The sequence below is a fragment of the Asterias rubens genome, chromosome 13 (assembly GCF_902459465.1).
Source record: "Asterias rubens chromosome 13, eAstRub1.3, whole genome shotgun sequence".
In the NCBI taxonomy this organism is placed as follows: Eukaryota; Metazoa; Echinodermata; class Asteroidea; order Forcipulatida; family Asteriidae; genus Asterias; species Asterias rubens.
Window position 1 is genome coordinate 10,465,761 of NC_047074.1, and position 13,637 is coordinate 10,479,397.

The 13,637-nt window shown below is 41.3% G+C and overlaps 1 protein-coding gene and 1 non-coding gene across 2 annotated transcripts; one reads left to right on the forward strand and one right to left on the reverse strand.

The window, feature by feature from the left end:
- The first annotated feature begins 2,091 nt into the window (after positions 1-2,091).
- Positions 2,092-10,038, forward strand: LOC117298537 (general transcription factor IIF subunit 2-like). The gene is made up of 8 exons (XM_033781843.1): positions 2,092-2,325; positions 3,604-3,677; positions 5,082-5,236; positions 5,976-6,011; positions 6,625-6,703; positions 7,254-7,347; positions 7,757-7,900; positions 9,366-10,038. The coding sequence occupies exons 1-8, from the start codon at positions 2,263-2,265 to the stop codon at positions 9,492-9,494; spliced, it is 774 nt and encodes a 257-aa protein (XP_033637734.1). The 5' UTR covers positions 2,092-2,262; the 3' UTR covers positions 9,495-10,038.
- Trnas-aga lies at positions 5,376-5,448 on the reverse strand. Its single transcript has one exon. It is a non-coding gene; the product is annotated as a tRNA-Ser (tRNA).
- Positions 10,039-13,637: the final 3,599 nt, after the last annotated feature.

The window sequence follows — 13,637 nt, forward strand, 5'->3', positions numbered from 1 at the left end:
CTTGATAAAAAATAGGATTACCAACCAAATTTCCATGTGTTGCATATTGCTTGTTACTGGTATTCTGATGTTGTTTGCTTATCCCGAAAATCACTTGGGAAAAATTGGTTGGAAGAAATTTAGCGGCTAAGCATTTATTTTTTCGTGCTTAGCAGCTCTATGAAATTGTAACAACTGGTACATGTGGAATGCTTTTTTTTACTAGCTACCTTATTCTGGTTAGCATATTTTTATTGTGCTTAACAGTATAGCTACTTTTCGTTGAGCAGCTATGTGAAATTGGGCTTTCGAGATGTGTTTCGTTAAACTTCTTTTTCTATAGCCGGAAAAATTAAAAGATTGTCGAATGCAGCAATTTCTAAAATAATGGGAAACCGATTTGGGGGTTGAATCCGCTTACAAAATTGAGATTGTATCTAAAATGATGATTCCTGGATGCTTCCAGCACCCTCAAGACGGCCGGACAAAATGTGTTTGTGGAGCTTTATTATTTAGATGGTTCGAATTCCACTAGTATGATTCACGGGATGTGCCTGCAGCGCAGCGAGTATCGGATCGTAGTATTGATGGGAAACTTTGGGCCGTTTTGACGGGGGAGCCTTTACTTGTCGATAGCAATCATCTGGAGCCTGTCACGTGGATTCCGCACTCCTCCTCCCACTGCAGTGATTGATGTTCTATGAATTATAATGCAGTCAATCTGAAGGGCTTTGGATATTCCTCCATGGATGACCGTACGAGAAGGGGCGGGCGCTATAGGAGACGTTGCCTTGAACATAATAGCCTTTCTCTATGCCTTGAATGAGGTGCATCGAAAGGTTTACGTCAGTTAGGCATCCGGGGATTGGGTAAACCCGCACAGAGATACTCCAGGGTAAACCCACCGTATGTCAGCATAGGCGGGGGACTGAGAAACCCAGTCCACAAAATGAACCCCGATGAGATTCGAACCGGGGTCCCGAGGTGGAAGGCGAGGCAAGACACCACACCTCGCCGAGTTACATCAAGTTTGTAAAACCTCGGATTGTTTTTACTTTTGTGTGAATTTTGATGTTTTCATGTTGAGGTCAATAACACAGCACATCTAAAACTGATGTCTTATTGTCTTTTCTCTTCTGGTTTGGCTCTGATAAAAGAGCGTTTGAGAAATCCACGCACATCCAGAACTCGTTTGAAGTGCTGAGGTCTACTTGAGATATGCCTATAAGAATGGTCACGAAATTGGATTGGTTTGTCTCTATATCGACTCTATCATTTTATGCACTGAATGGGGAATGTGTTGGTAGGCCTAATGGTTGTATGAGCTTACTTGTTTGAGCCTGGATTGTTTTTCTTCTAACACTAATTGTTTTTCGAAGGAGGCTATTTTTTACCATCAACGAAAGCGTAAGACATTCACAAAACTAAAATATACAAATTTGTAGTAGTATAGTTATGGTTTTCAGTCACTCTCAGGAAAAAAATGTTAAAAATTCAATAATAAGTTTGTCTCATACCTAAAAGTTCTATATAGCCAATCGTCATTCACCGCTCCGCTCCTCAACGCCCTCCGCACATACGCAAATGCGCTCGTAGAGATTTCATCAAAGTTGCGGATTAACATGTTGTTATAATTGTTACCTGTTTTCAATTGCATGATCCCCAAAGACCAACTGCTGACACTTTGAGATAAATGTCATGATGCTTTCGATTTCACGCGAAATATATAATGATAACCATTGGCCTCTTGTTATTTCGCGCGCCGGCGGGGGCCGAACGAAAATGTATGACCGAGAAAACCTCCTCAGTCTAAAAGCTAGGCATAACATTATTTTATTCTATCTCATACTATCACTTTGAAAACAATGTTGACGCCTGTGCAAAACAGATTTAGTGTTGCATTTTTATTTTAGATAACATGACTTAGATGGGAAAATGCAAACAGTCCAAGAAGTTCGGATCCGTTTTTCCTTTTGTTCGCTCCACCTTTCTTGTATCCCCCATTAGACCGATTGTGTAGCCCTCGAGAGCGCCAGTCAAAGCCTTGGAATTAATTTCTTTAGAATGGATGAATGGTGGCGCTATTTACTGTCACCGGTGCTTTTCAATAAGTCTTGTCACTTGACCCTTTATATGGTAAAAGTAGTGTTATCGGACGGGAACCCACTGATTAAATTTCCATACTGTGATTGATAATAAACCTACGCACTTTAGCGATCTGGCTGTCTCAAATATTATTCTAAATAGTTTGTTTGTTAACTTTGGCTTTGGTTTTTAACAATAATGGGAGACGGCAAGTCAACATTAGATCTTAGTGGATGTAACAATGGTCTTTGGCTCGTAAAGGTACCGCAAATTTGTCTTTATTTTTTATTTCAACATTTCCTTCATTCATCACGCACGTCTGTATTGTGTAGGCCTATGTCAACTGTCAAATAAAAATGTTAAAAGAACAGAAGTCACAAATCATGAAATGATTTTTCTGTGTGGCCGGTTCAAAATTCATTACTATGTACTCTGTCATTGCTTTATGGTTGTTGTGTTTGTTTGTACTGTAGGACTAGGGTAGGTAGGGTATTCTTAGGCCTGGTTGATTTTGCTAGTTTTATTTATTTTTTAACTTTAACTTTTGTATTTGTAAGCCAGCTGATCGTACAGCGTCCTCTATGATTGATGTGTACAAGAACTTAGCCAAAATTTAGGTTTAGCCCGGTTCATACTTCCTGCGAATGCGAATGCGAATGAGATACGAATGTTGACGTCACAAATTCACAACGAAAAAATTGCAGCAGTTGAACTCTGCTCAACTCACTTCTGGGAAAAGTTTCCGTATGGCGCCACCACTTTTTCATTCGATATAAAATAATATAGGAACTTATTTACCTGATTGATATATCCCTTTTTGTAAAAATGAGTGAAAAAGTGGTGGCGCCATACGGAAAGTTATCCCACTTCTGAATAATTCGCTGCGAAAAGACGGTTGTGACGTCAAATTCGCTTCCATGAAGTATGAACCAGGCTTTAGATTGATTAACTGGAAATTGTTGTCCTCTACCTGGTGGTGGTTTATAGACCGAGAGGTAGAATCCTGCTCATTGGACCAAATTCCCAAATTCTACTGTCTTTACTGAGGCTGGAAAAATTTCCGTATCTGACTGCCATTTTTCTCACATATTGTTGTTCGGTTTTTACCAACCAAAGCCAATATTGTCTTAATTTAGTTAAGTTAAGACATAGGCCCTTTTTTAGAGTACCCTTGCCTTTGTTTCCCTCATCCACCCCTAAATTAAGAATAGTCTTCTTTATAGTTTATTATAAAACCAATTACCTTTCGATTTGTGGATACCGGGGATTTTTATTTTTTTAAGAAGGGAAATAAAGTATGATTTTCATTTGAAATGAATACAATGTTGGATGGTTATTTAACCAAAATATGTTTCACAACTCGCAGTAAAATTTATAACTGTTACCAAAACCAGCCACTGCACATGGTCAGTGCCATTTTGGCCGTAAATCGTTTACTAAACTATACACTGCCTTTAAACTGTTTATACTGTGCTTCAAATTAAGCGTAATTAACATCATTCATGTTTCCTTACCCTTTGTTCTCTTAATTGTTGCTAGGTCCCAAAATATATATCAGAACGATGGGAAAAAGCAGACAGCTCAAGAGAAATTGGTCACCTGAAAATCGGACAGTAAGCAAAACAGTTGTGATTTTTAGTTGTTTATGTTGAAGCTATGGAGACAGAGCTTTCTCTAACATTGCACCTCATCTAAGGAATTCACTGCCGCTTGACCTCAGAAATCAGAAGAATCCTTCAATTATTCAACGACAGCTCAAAATCCACCTCTTCAAACATGCGTTTTAAATCTTGGACACATGACTTTAACTTGACAAACAGATGCCCTTGAATGGCATTTTTTGTCAGACACTGTGTGCTTTTCAAGTGCTGTTTGTTACAAAGTTGTATTATTTATTATTCCTGGAATTTCAAGGCGGCCATATATGCATAGCCTCTGTTGCCCTTGTCTTGGTCTTGGCCCTTGGTGCCCTTTTTTCACACAATCTAGTGACCCCTACCCTCAAACCCATCCCCTACGATGCAGGGTTGTGGTTTCATGCAGGCCTGATAATGATATAGTGATATTTCATGGAGGCAACGGAGGCGATTGCCTCCGTTGCCCCTTGCCATTTCCTTGGTGCCCTTGAAATGCTCCAGTAGAAGTTTACAATTTCCTCACAGGGTGCCCTTTACCTAGGGCAAAATGCCTTGATGCCCTTGCCCTTTCAAAAACGAAGCATACATGCCTGTTCATGTATATAATAAACTACAGCATTTGCTCAGAACTCTAAGGTCATTAATGGCAATTTAATATACATAATGATCCTTATGGTCCTGAAAAATACTTGTCAAATTAAAAGAAATTAAATCAAAATAACCAAAAAAACAACTTTTTACTTGGGAAACAAGTGTTCCATTTTGTTCAATAAATACTTTGAAGACAAGGAGCTCCAAAATATGCAAAAGCAGTTTTACGAAATCCATATACATTGCACTCAAGACTGCATAGTTCTGAACAGACGGATGTACATGTTATATTTTTACAACCACTTATTGGGTCTCAAAATTCATCACTGCAATTACCTATCTTTCTGAAAGTTTGTATTATACTCAGCGCCTTGAGTACCTTGTTTGGCAGGATACGTGCGCTATATAAGACTTCGATATTATTATTATTATTATTCAACTGTACATGGTCGTGGACAGTGGTTTGGCTTAGCTTCACATCAGGGCCCAATTTCATGGCTCTGCTTACCACCGAATTCTGCGCTTACGAACACGATTCCCCGCTTACATGCAAGCGCTGAATTTTTACGCTAGCCTTGTAAGCGTAGAATGGCTAGTAACGTGGAGTACGCAGGCGCAGAAGCCAAAATTCGCCGCTAACCCGTGAAATAGGCTTGCCGTAAGCACAGAATTCCCTGCTTCCGTAAGTGCCGATTCTGTGGGTATGGTAAGCAGAGCCATGAAATTTGGCCCAGTTTAGTTACGTATTACATGTAATTAAATTGTAAACTGTATGTCATTCCCTTACAGGCGGTTTGGAAAGCCAGATATAGCTTTCTCAATGAAGGGGAAGCTGGCTGATCTGAAGATGAAGGAAGACGACACAGGTATACCGGCTGAGAATAAATTCCACATCCTCAGTGCTTCAGACAGGACTCTTATGGTCTTCTCAGAGAGAAATGACGGTGAGTTGTTTTTAATAGATGTTAAATTTGCATCGGGGATAAAGAATATTAATTTTGTTTTTTTACCCATACACCGATGTGTGTTAGCACTGTATACTCAGTACTTTCCCGAGTCCTGTGAAAAAATATCACGGGCATGTAGCTCGGGTGGGATTCGAACCCACGACCCTTGCAATTCTAGTGCAGTGTCTTACCAACTAGACTACCGAGGTTGCCCGGTAGCTAGAGGCAGTTCGAACCCTATGTTTTGGCAGCGGGTACCGCAACGATATAATAGATGTTTTGTTTGTTTGTTTTAATTATCATTGTGTAGGACTCAGATGGATAGGTGAATAGATCTATCAAGTTACAAACCATAATGGCAACTAACTGGGTCAGTTTCCATTGTGGTTTATTTTACAAATAATGAATGTTCCATCTTTCAATTTCATTGAAATGTGAATGGCTTTTCTTCTGGAGATCGCATGGAACTGGTTGCCTGTAAATTGTCTTTTTCGTGTGACATGACCCTTACGGCTAGATAGCGCAATATGAACCAACTCATCATTCTCCAGAAGATGATCAGAGCATTCTGATTGAAACAGCGAGTTGAAACCGTGGGTTCTTTTCAGAACCACCCCAACTCATTTAGAGATTATCATTACATGGTGTTACCGCAAACGTCACAAGATTGTAATTTCACCATGCAAAGTTTCAAGTCCTACTTATGAACCAACTCTCTCTGTCTTTTATGTTTTAGAAATGTCCGAGCAGGGGGACTCATCATCAAAATCAGGTTTGTTTAAATTGGTGTTAGGCCTAACCTTCTTCAAATGCTTTGGATGCAGATTAAAAACTGTAATGGTCTGTTGTATGGGTTATCTAACTCTCTTCTTGTTAAACTTGTTAAAGGCAGTGGACAATATTAGTAATTACTCAAAATAATTATCAGCATAAAACCTTACTTGTTAACGAGTAATGGGGAGAGGTTGATAGTATAAAACATTGTGAGAAACGGCTCCCTCTGAAGTGACGAAGTTTTCGAGAAAGAAGTAATTTTCCACGAATTTGATTTCGAGACCTCAAGATCAGAATTTGAGGTCTGGAAATCAAGCATCTGAAAGCACACAACTTAGTGTGACAAGGGTGTTTTTTCCTTTCATAGTTATCTCGCAACTCCGACGACCAATCGAGCTCAAATTTTTACAGGTTTGTTATTTTGTGCATGTGTTGAGATACACCAAGTGAGCAGACTGGTCTTTGACAATTACCAATAGTGTCCAGTGTCTTTAACCACCAGAACTTGCTCTAAAACCACTTGGCCATAACCCAGTTTCTGATTGGTAGACACGTGTGCTATATGAGACTCTGGGAATATTAATATTATTTTTATTATGATTTATTCACAGATATTGCTATAGAGGGAAAAGTGGCGTCCAGATTGGAGTGTAGACCGCTAGCTGACGACCTTTACATGAAAATGAAGAGGTACATAAAATACATCATGAAGGAAACAAAAAAAATTTAAGTCTTTTTCCCATGCGTTTTGTTATGCAAGGAAAAGAGAAGAGATTTGCCCCGGTGTTCTCGGTTTGACTAACACAATATGAGGCCTAGATGGGATTTTCTCCTTTGGGGAACTTTGTTAAAATTCAAACGGTAGAACTAGAAGTGTTCTATTTGAACTGCTTTAAGTAGTCGGGGTGTAAGTGAACCGGTCCTTTGGACTGTGCATATTTCACTCAGGGGGTTGAGAGGGTCCCTGTGAGGGTAGAGGTTGACAATGTGTTTGAAAAAGCCACTGGAGGCAGCTCAGGGTTGTATACTCCCCAGGGAGCTGAGAAAGATGAATGGATTTTATTGGCCAGCGACCATGGCACTAATGTAAAGCACATCGGAGCGTTATAGTGAACTGCGCTACATCAGAACAAGTTATTATAATATCCTCTTGTAGAAATGCCTCCGAAGTTGGGCACAATGTTGCCGTCCAGCTGTTTTTGTTTTGTTCTTTGATGCAATGTGTATGTTGTCATTATAGAACCCATTTTGAGAATGCACATAAACCCACCAGGATGACCAAGCTTGAGGACAGAGTGCAGACATTCAAACCTATCAAGAACCACATTGGCAATGTAAGTTTCTTAAATCAAGTTTTTGGCCATGACATGAATCCTTACTCACTGTGGTTGAACATGTATGTAATATGATTTACCTGCAGAAGTTTCAGCTTCATTAGTTCTCAAATTTTTTAGAAAAAAAAGGGGAAATCACAGAGCAATGTTTTAAGGAGAGTCGTGTAAGTCTGTTGTACATGCTAAATATTTGTTGTCTCACTGAGACAATTTTTTTTTCTGTGAATTTTTCTAACTCATTTCTCAAAAACCACAGCACCTCAGGAAGTTATATTTTAAGGGAAGCTTTCTATCATCATTATCTTTAAACGGTGTAAGCTTTATGAAAAACTGTGGAAGTTTGTGTTTTGTGTCGTACAAGAAACACCCCAAAAATGCTTTGATTGATTCTACGATTTTATTGATTTAGATTGAATATGATAAAAGGAAGAAGGAGGAGGGCAAGAGGTCGAGGATGGACAAAGATAAAGTCCAGGATATTCTCTTCAATGCATTTGAGAAACATCAGTATTATGCTTTCAAAGATCTGGTAGGACTCACACAACAGCCAAGTGTAAGTAGGATCAATATAAACTTATCATCATGGATTTGTACAATAAAAAATTGAAGAAGACATATCTTCTTTATGGGGTGTCGTGGCCGAGTGGATAAGAGCACCGAACTCAAGCTCTGCTGTCTCTGTTCAGCAGAGTGTGGGTTCGAATCCCGGTGGTGACACTTGTGTCCCTGAGCACGACACTTAACTATAATTGCTTCTCTCCACCCAGGGGTAAATGGGTACCTGTGAGGGCAGAGACGGTGACTTGTGATTTGTTTAGCCATGTAGCGCATATAATTGTCGCACAGGCTGTATACTCCCCAGGGAGCTGAGATGGTTTAAGGAATGAGTTAAGGCCCAATGACCAGGGGTAATAATGTCGGAAGCGCTTTGAGACACCCCGTGAAAAAGCGCTATATAAAATCCTTGTATTATTATTATTATATCTTTTTCAGGGTTTTGTCGGGTTCCCTCAACAATTTAACAACAATCGAACGTCAATTGTCGCAATTGAATTGGTACCAGACTGATTGACTCCGAGTAAATCAGTCTTGACATTACCTTCTTTTCTTCGCCAATAATATCGGAATCAACAATCACAATACAGATCGTTCCATCGTTTATGTTTGATGATGTACCTCGAGCAAAACATGGCGCGCTTGTAATCGTGATCAACGATCTTTGCCACGTAAGCCTTGAGCTCTTTCCGAATGACGTCATTACAAATGGGAGCCAGATCAAGTTCCGGTGTGGCGGTTTCAGTCTTCCGCCGTGTTCAGTTTTCCGGGTGACGTAGCCGGACATTTCACCACGTTGTTGGAACGGTTTAAGCTTTCCGGCGTGTTCAGTTTTCCGGGTGACGTAGCCAGACAAAAATACAGCCGCGAGTACCCTGGCGAGTACTGTAGTTCTCTCAGTGACCCAAAATTGTTTATTATTACGATTCTTTTCTGTTTAGTCACATTCTCTTGCCCCATCTTTACACGTATTCATGCGTACAGCTGTAAGCAGGTCACACTGCTTGTGCCACACCAAATTCTCTCATACAATCCACGCGTTTGCCGCTCGTTGTACTCGTGAATACAGCACTAAAAATTGACTACTTTTGCTTGCTGTGCGCAGGCATCGCATGACGTAATGTTACCGTATTTGGTCATTCGGAAAACTGAACACGGCGGAAAGTTGAAACCGCCACACCAGTGTCGGGCCGGATCAAGTACTGGTGTAAACGCGACACCGGAACTTGATCTGCCATCATCAAAAAAATACTGGATCTCGATCCACCTTTCTAAATCGAGTGTAAACATGGTGACAATCACCACATGATCCTGTTGCTGGCAAAGTTTATCCATCATTTAATACCAAAATGGATAATATTGAATGTTTAAACAGTAGGAGGCTCAATGGTTTGACTGTGAGTATTTTTTGCTATGAAACTGATTTTTCCAGCAATTTATTGTTTTATATTATTTTTTTTCAGCCCTATCTGAAAGAAATCCTTAAAGAAATTGGCATTTACAACATGAGGGCGCCACACAAACAAATGTGGGAACTGAAGCCGGAGTACAGGCACTATACAGAGGGGGATAAGAAGGAAGATACTAGGTAGTAGTCTGGTGCCTTGCCTACGGTGCACACAAACTCTCTACAAACTCTTGATGGAGCGAATTTGACATGTCCGACAGCCCAGGAATTTCATCTTTGAACATGTTGAAAGGGCAAGGCCATTTTCATTTTGCAAAGGGAAACTTTTGAAGGGCACCAAGGCCAAGACCAGGGGCAACAGGCCATGGCCTCTGTGTTATTTCAGCCCTGGTCTGATAGATGACTACATGGAGAACGGATAGTTTCAAAGATAACATGAGCTTGAGCATGAATTTTATGGTCTGGAAGTTTCCCGGGACACGATTGTTTTTTGTATAAACAATTATTTCCGCTGATTTGCAGAATGGACAGGGACAATGTTACGGTTATTTGGCTGATTAGTTCTTGGCCATATCCTTCAAAATACTACATGAATTTCAAAACCCAAATGTTGTGACTCGGTTAGGATTTGTATTTCTGGCCCAATTGTAAGAGTGGCTGGGCCCAATTTCATGAAGGCCGGTTTATAGTCGGTCGCGCGATGGTCGGGCGATGGAAATCTTGACGCGCGACCAAAAAAAACAACACAGTTTTTAGGCCTCAGCGATGACTATAAAGTGTGTCGCGCTTCAAGATTTCCATCGCGCGACCGTCTATAAAACGGCCTTAAAGCCTGTGTAAGCACAAAAACTCACTAAGCACAGAATGGTATTGCTTAGCAGAAACAGGTTACCAGCCCAAATTACATTTAAGTTTGCATTGTTGTGACTGGGCCGTTTTTTGTTTAGCAAAAAAAAAATTTTTAAGCAGTATTTTCTGAACATTTTATATGAAATTGAGCCTAGGTTGTAAAGTACTTGCACAGAGTATATTGCAATTTAGTACTATACCTCATACATATTCATGACCGAGAGTCAAGTTCTCATTTGTCTGTTCATCACCATGTGCCAGGTGTTAATTTTGCTAATTACCAAGCGTGCTTGTGAGTATTCACGCAAGTGGAAAGTGCGCATAACAAGTAATAGCTCCCTGGGAGCTTTTCTACTTGTCATGCGCACTACCATTGCGCGACGTCATCCCCGGGCGCTATTCTACTTGTCATGCGATTTACGACCGTGGTACTGTTTTGTATACACGCATGAACAGCGCTCTCTTAGCGACATCCAATACATGAACAAACTTATCATGTGCATTTGGTTTCAGTCATCATTTCTCTTGCTCAAAACTCATGTTCCGGTAATTGAATATGTATGAAGTATAGTAAAACAAATATAACATGGTTTATTTAGGGTGACTAGTCGATGAGCTCCCTCGGTATTGGAAATTGGCAAACTAGTTCTCCCGAGGCGAACCAACTTCCAATACCTTGGGGAGCTAATATTGACTAGTCACCCTCAAACCATGTTATATTTGTATAATATTGCATTCTACTGAGGAATTTTTTTGTGAAAAATTTCTGTATCATGTTCAAAGTAAATAAATATGAATGAAAAATTGGCCGAGCACAAAATTCCTCCTTTAATATTCAAACCAAAACATCATGTAATGTGATCAGGTAGGCTGTTCTGCTTAATTATGCTTAGCAGATGGATTTGTTAACCCAGTTTTCCTGCGCAACAGCTTCATGACATTGGACCCACCGGGCAAAATACTGAGTGGGGCACATGATAACAATGTTAACTTTAAGGAATTCTTGCTTACCTACCTACAGGCTTTATGAAATTAGGCCCTGTTGGTCAGTAGTTGAAATCGGATGCATCAAATTGGCAAGTGATAACGGACGTAGTTAATACCTATTTCTTCTATTACTAGATAAAACATAGACTTGTGGACAAGTTGTTAAATGTCCCGGTGATAGTGTTCCGACTCTCCCCGCGCTTCCTGGGTATTCTTGCGAGACTGCTGGCCCCGCGAGACTACTGCTCTCACGACTACGGTCCCATTTGATGGGGAGTAGAAGTCGGCAACCAGCAGTTCGCGTGAGAGCACCGCCACAACTCCCTTATTTTACGAAATCTATTAAAGCGCATCTTGGCTAAAATTTCTTCATGAACATTTGGGCTCAACTGAAATCTCCCCCACCCGCTCCCAGCTTCAAGCCTTATCTTGAAATCGTTAATCAAGAGCAAATAAATGAGCAAATAAATGAGGATCGCTAGTCAAGAAATCTGCAATAATGAAGTAATTGCTCCCCGCACCGCAATCCAAAATTGGGATGTGATATTATTAGTCAATTTACTTTGGGCTGTCTTAAGCAACCATCTTCACAGACCATGGCAGACTGGCTACGTCACCCGGAAAACTGAACACGCCGGAAAGCTTAAACCGTTACAACAACGTGGTGAAATGTCAGGCTACGTCACCCGGAAAACTGAACACGGCGGAAGACTGAAACCGCCACACCGGGTCGCATATATTGGCCAGTGCGCCCTCTAGTTCTTTTATATAACTCTATGGTGCTATAGCACTTGTCATCAATTGAGTTATGGCCTCCCCTTTATTATCAGTAGGCCTGTGCAGGCAGCAAACATTTCAACATGCATTGAAGGAGAGGACATCTCAAGCAATATTCTGAACAACAGCCACAACTGGCAATCCGGACATAGCCATTGGCTCTGGCTACATCCCCGCAACATGCATTGAAGGATAGGAAATACCAAGATCTTAACAACAGCCACAACTGCCAATCCAGACATGGCCATGGCCCTGGCTACATCAGCAAAGCCAAATTGATGTCATCATGGCGCTGGCTGGATTGCCCCATCAACATGCATTGAATGATAGGACGGCCTTAATATAGCAACACTCGTAGCAAACCCTAATCCTGACATGGCTATGGCTGGGTCACCAACATGGCGTCCCTAGCAATACTCTTAACAACAGCCAACTACCAACTACCAATCCGCACATAGCCATTGGCTCTGGCTACATCCCAACAACATCATGGAAGGAGAGGACATCCCTAGCAATACTCATTAACAACCAGCCACAACTGACAATCCGGACATAGCCATTGGCTCTGGCTACATCCCAACATCAACATCGTGGAAGGAGAGGACATCCCTAGCAATATTCTGAACAACAGCCACAACTGGCAATCCGGACCTAGCCATTGGCTCTGGCTACATCCCCACAACATGCATTGAAGGATAGAAAATACCCAAGATCTTAACAACAGCCACAACTGCCAATCCATACATGGCCATGGCCCTGGCTACATCATCAACATGATAGGACATCTCTAGCAACCCTTAGCAACAGCCCCAGTCGCCAATCCGGACATGGCCATGGCTCTGGCTACATCATCAACATGCATTATAGGATGACTATACACGATGCTGTTGTGTCAATTAAATGACGGCCGCACAAACACAAGCTGTGCGATGCCTCTTTTGTCAACTTAGAAAATGGCCGCCTGCGCGCATGCCGGGTCGCATATATAGGCCAGTGCGCCCTCTAGTTCTTATATATAACTCTATGGTGCTATAGCGCTTGTCATCAATTGAGTTATGGCCTCCCCTTTATTATCAGTAGGCCTGTGCAGGCAGCAAACATTTCAACATGCATTGAAGGAGAGGACATCTCAAGCAATATTCTGAACAACAGCCACAACTGGCAATCCGGACATAGCCACTGGCTCTGGCTACATCCCCACAACATGCATTGAAGGATAGGAAATACCAAGATCTTAACAACAGCCACAACTGCCAATCCAGACATGGCCATGGCCCTTGCTACATCAGCAAAGCCAAATTGATGTCATCATGGCGATGGCTGGATTGCCCCATCAACATGCATTGAATGATAGGACGGCCTTAATATAGCAACACTCGTAGCAAACACTAATCCTTACATGGCTATGGCTGGGTCACCAACATGGACATCCCTAGCAATACATGTACTCTTAACAACAGCCAACTACCAATCCGCACATAGCCATTGGCTCTGGCTACATCCCAACATCAACATCGTGGAAGGAGAGGACATCCCTAGCAATACTCATTAACAACAGCCACAACTGACAATCCGGACATAGCCATTGGCTCTGGCTACATCCCAACATCAACATGCATTGAAGGAGAGGACATCTCAAGCAATATTCTGAACAACAGCCACAACTGGCAATCCGGACATAGCCACTGGCTCTGGCTACATCCCCACAACATGC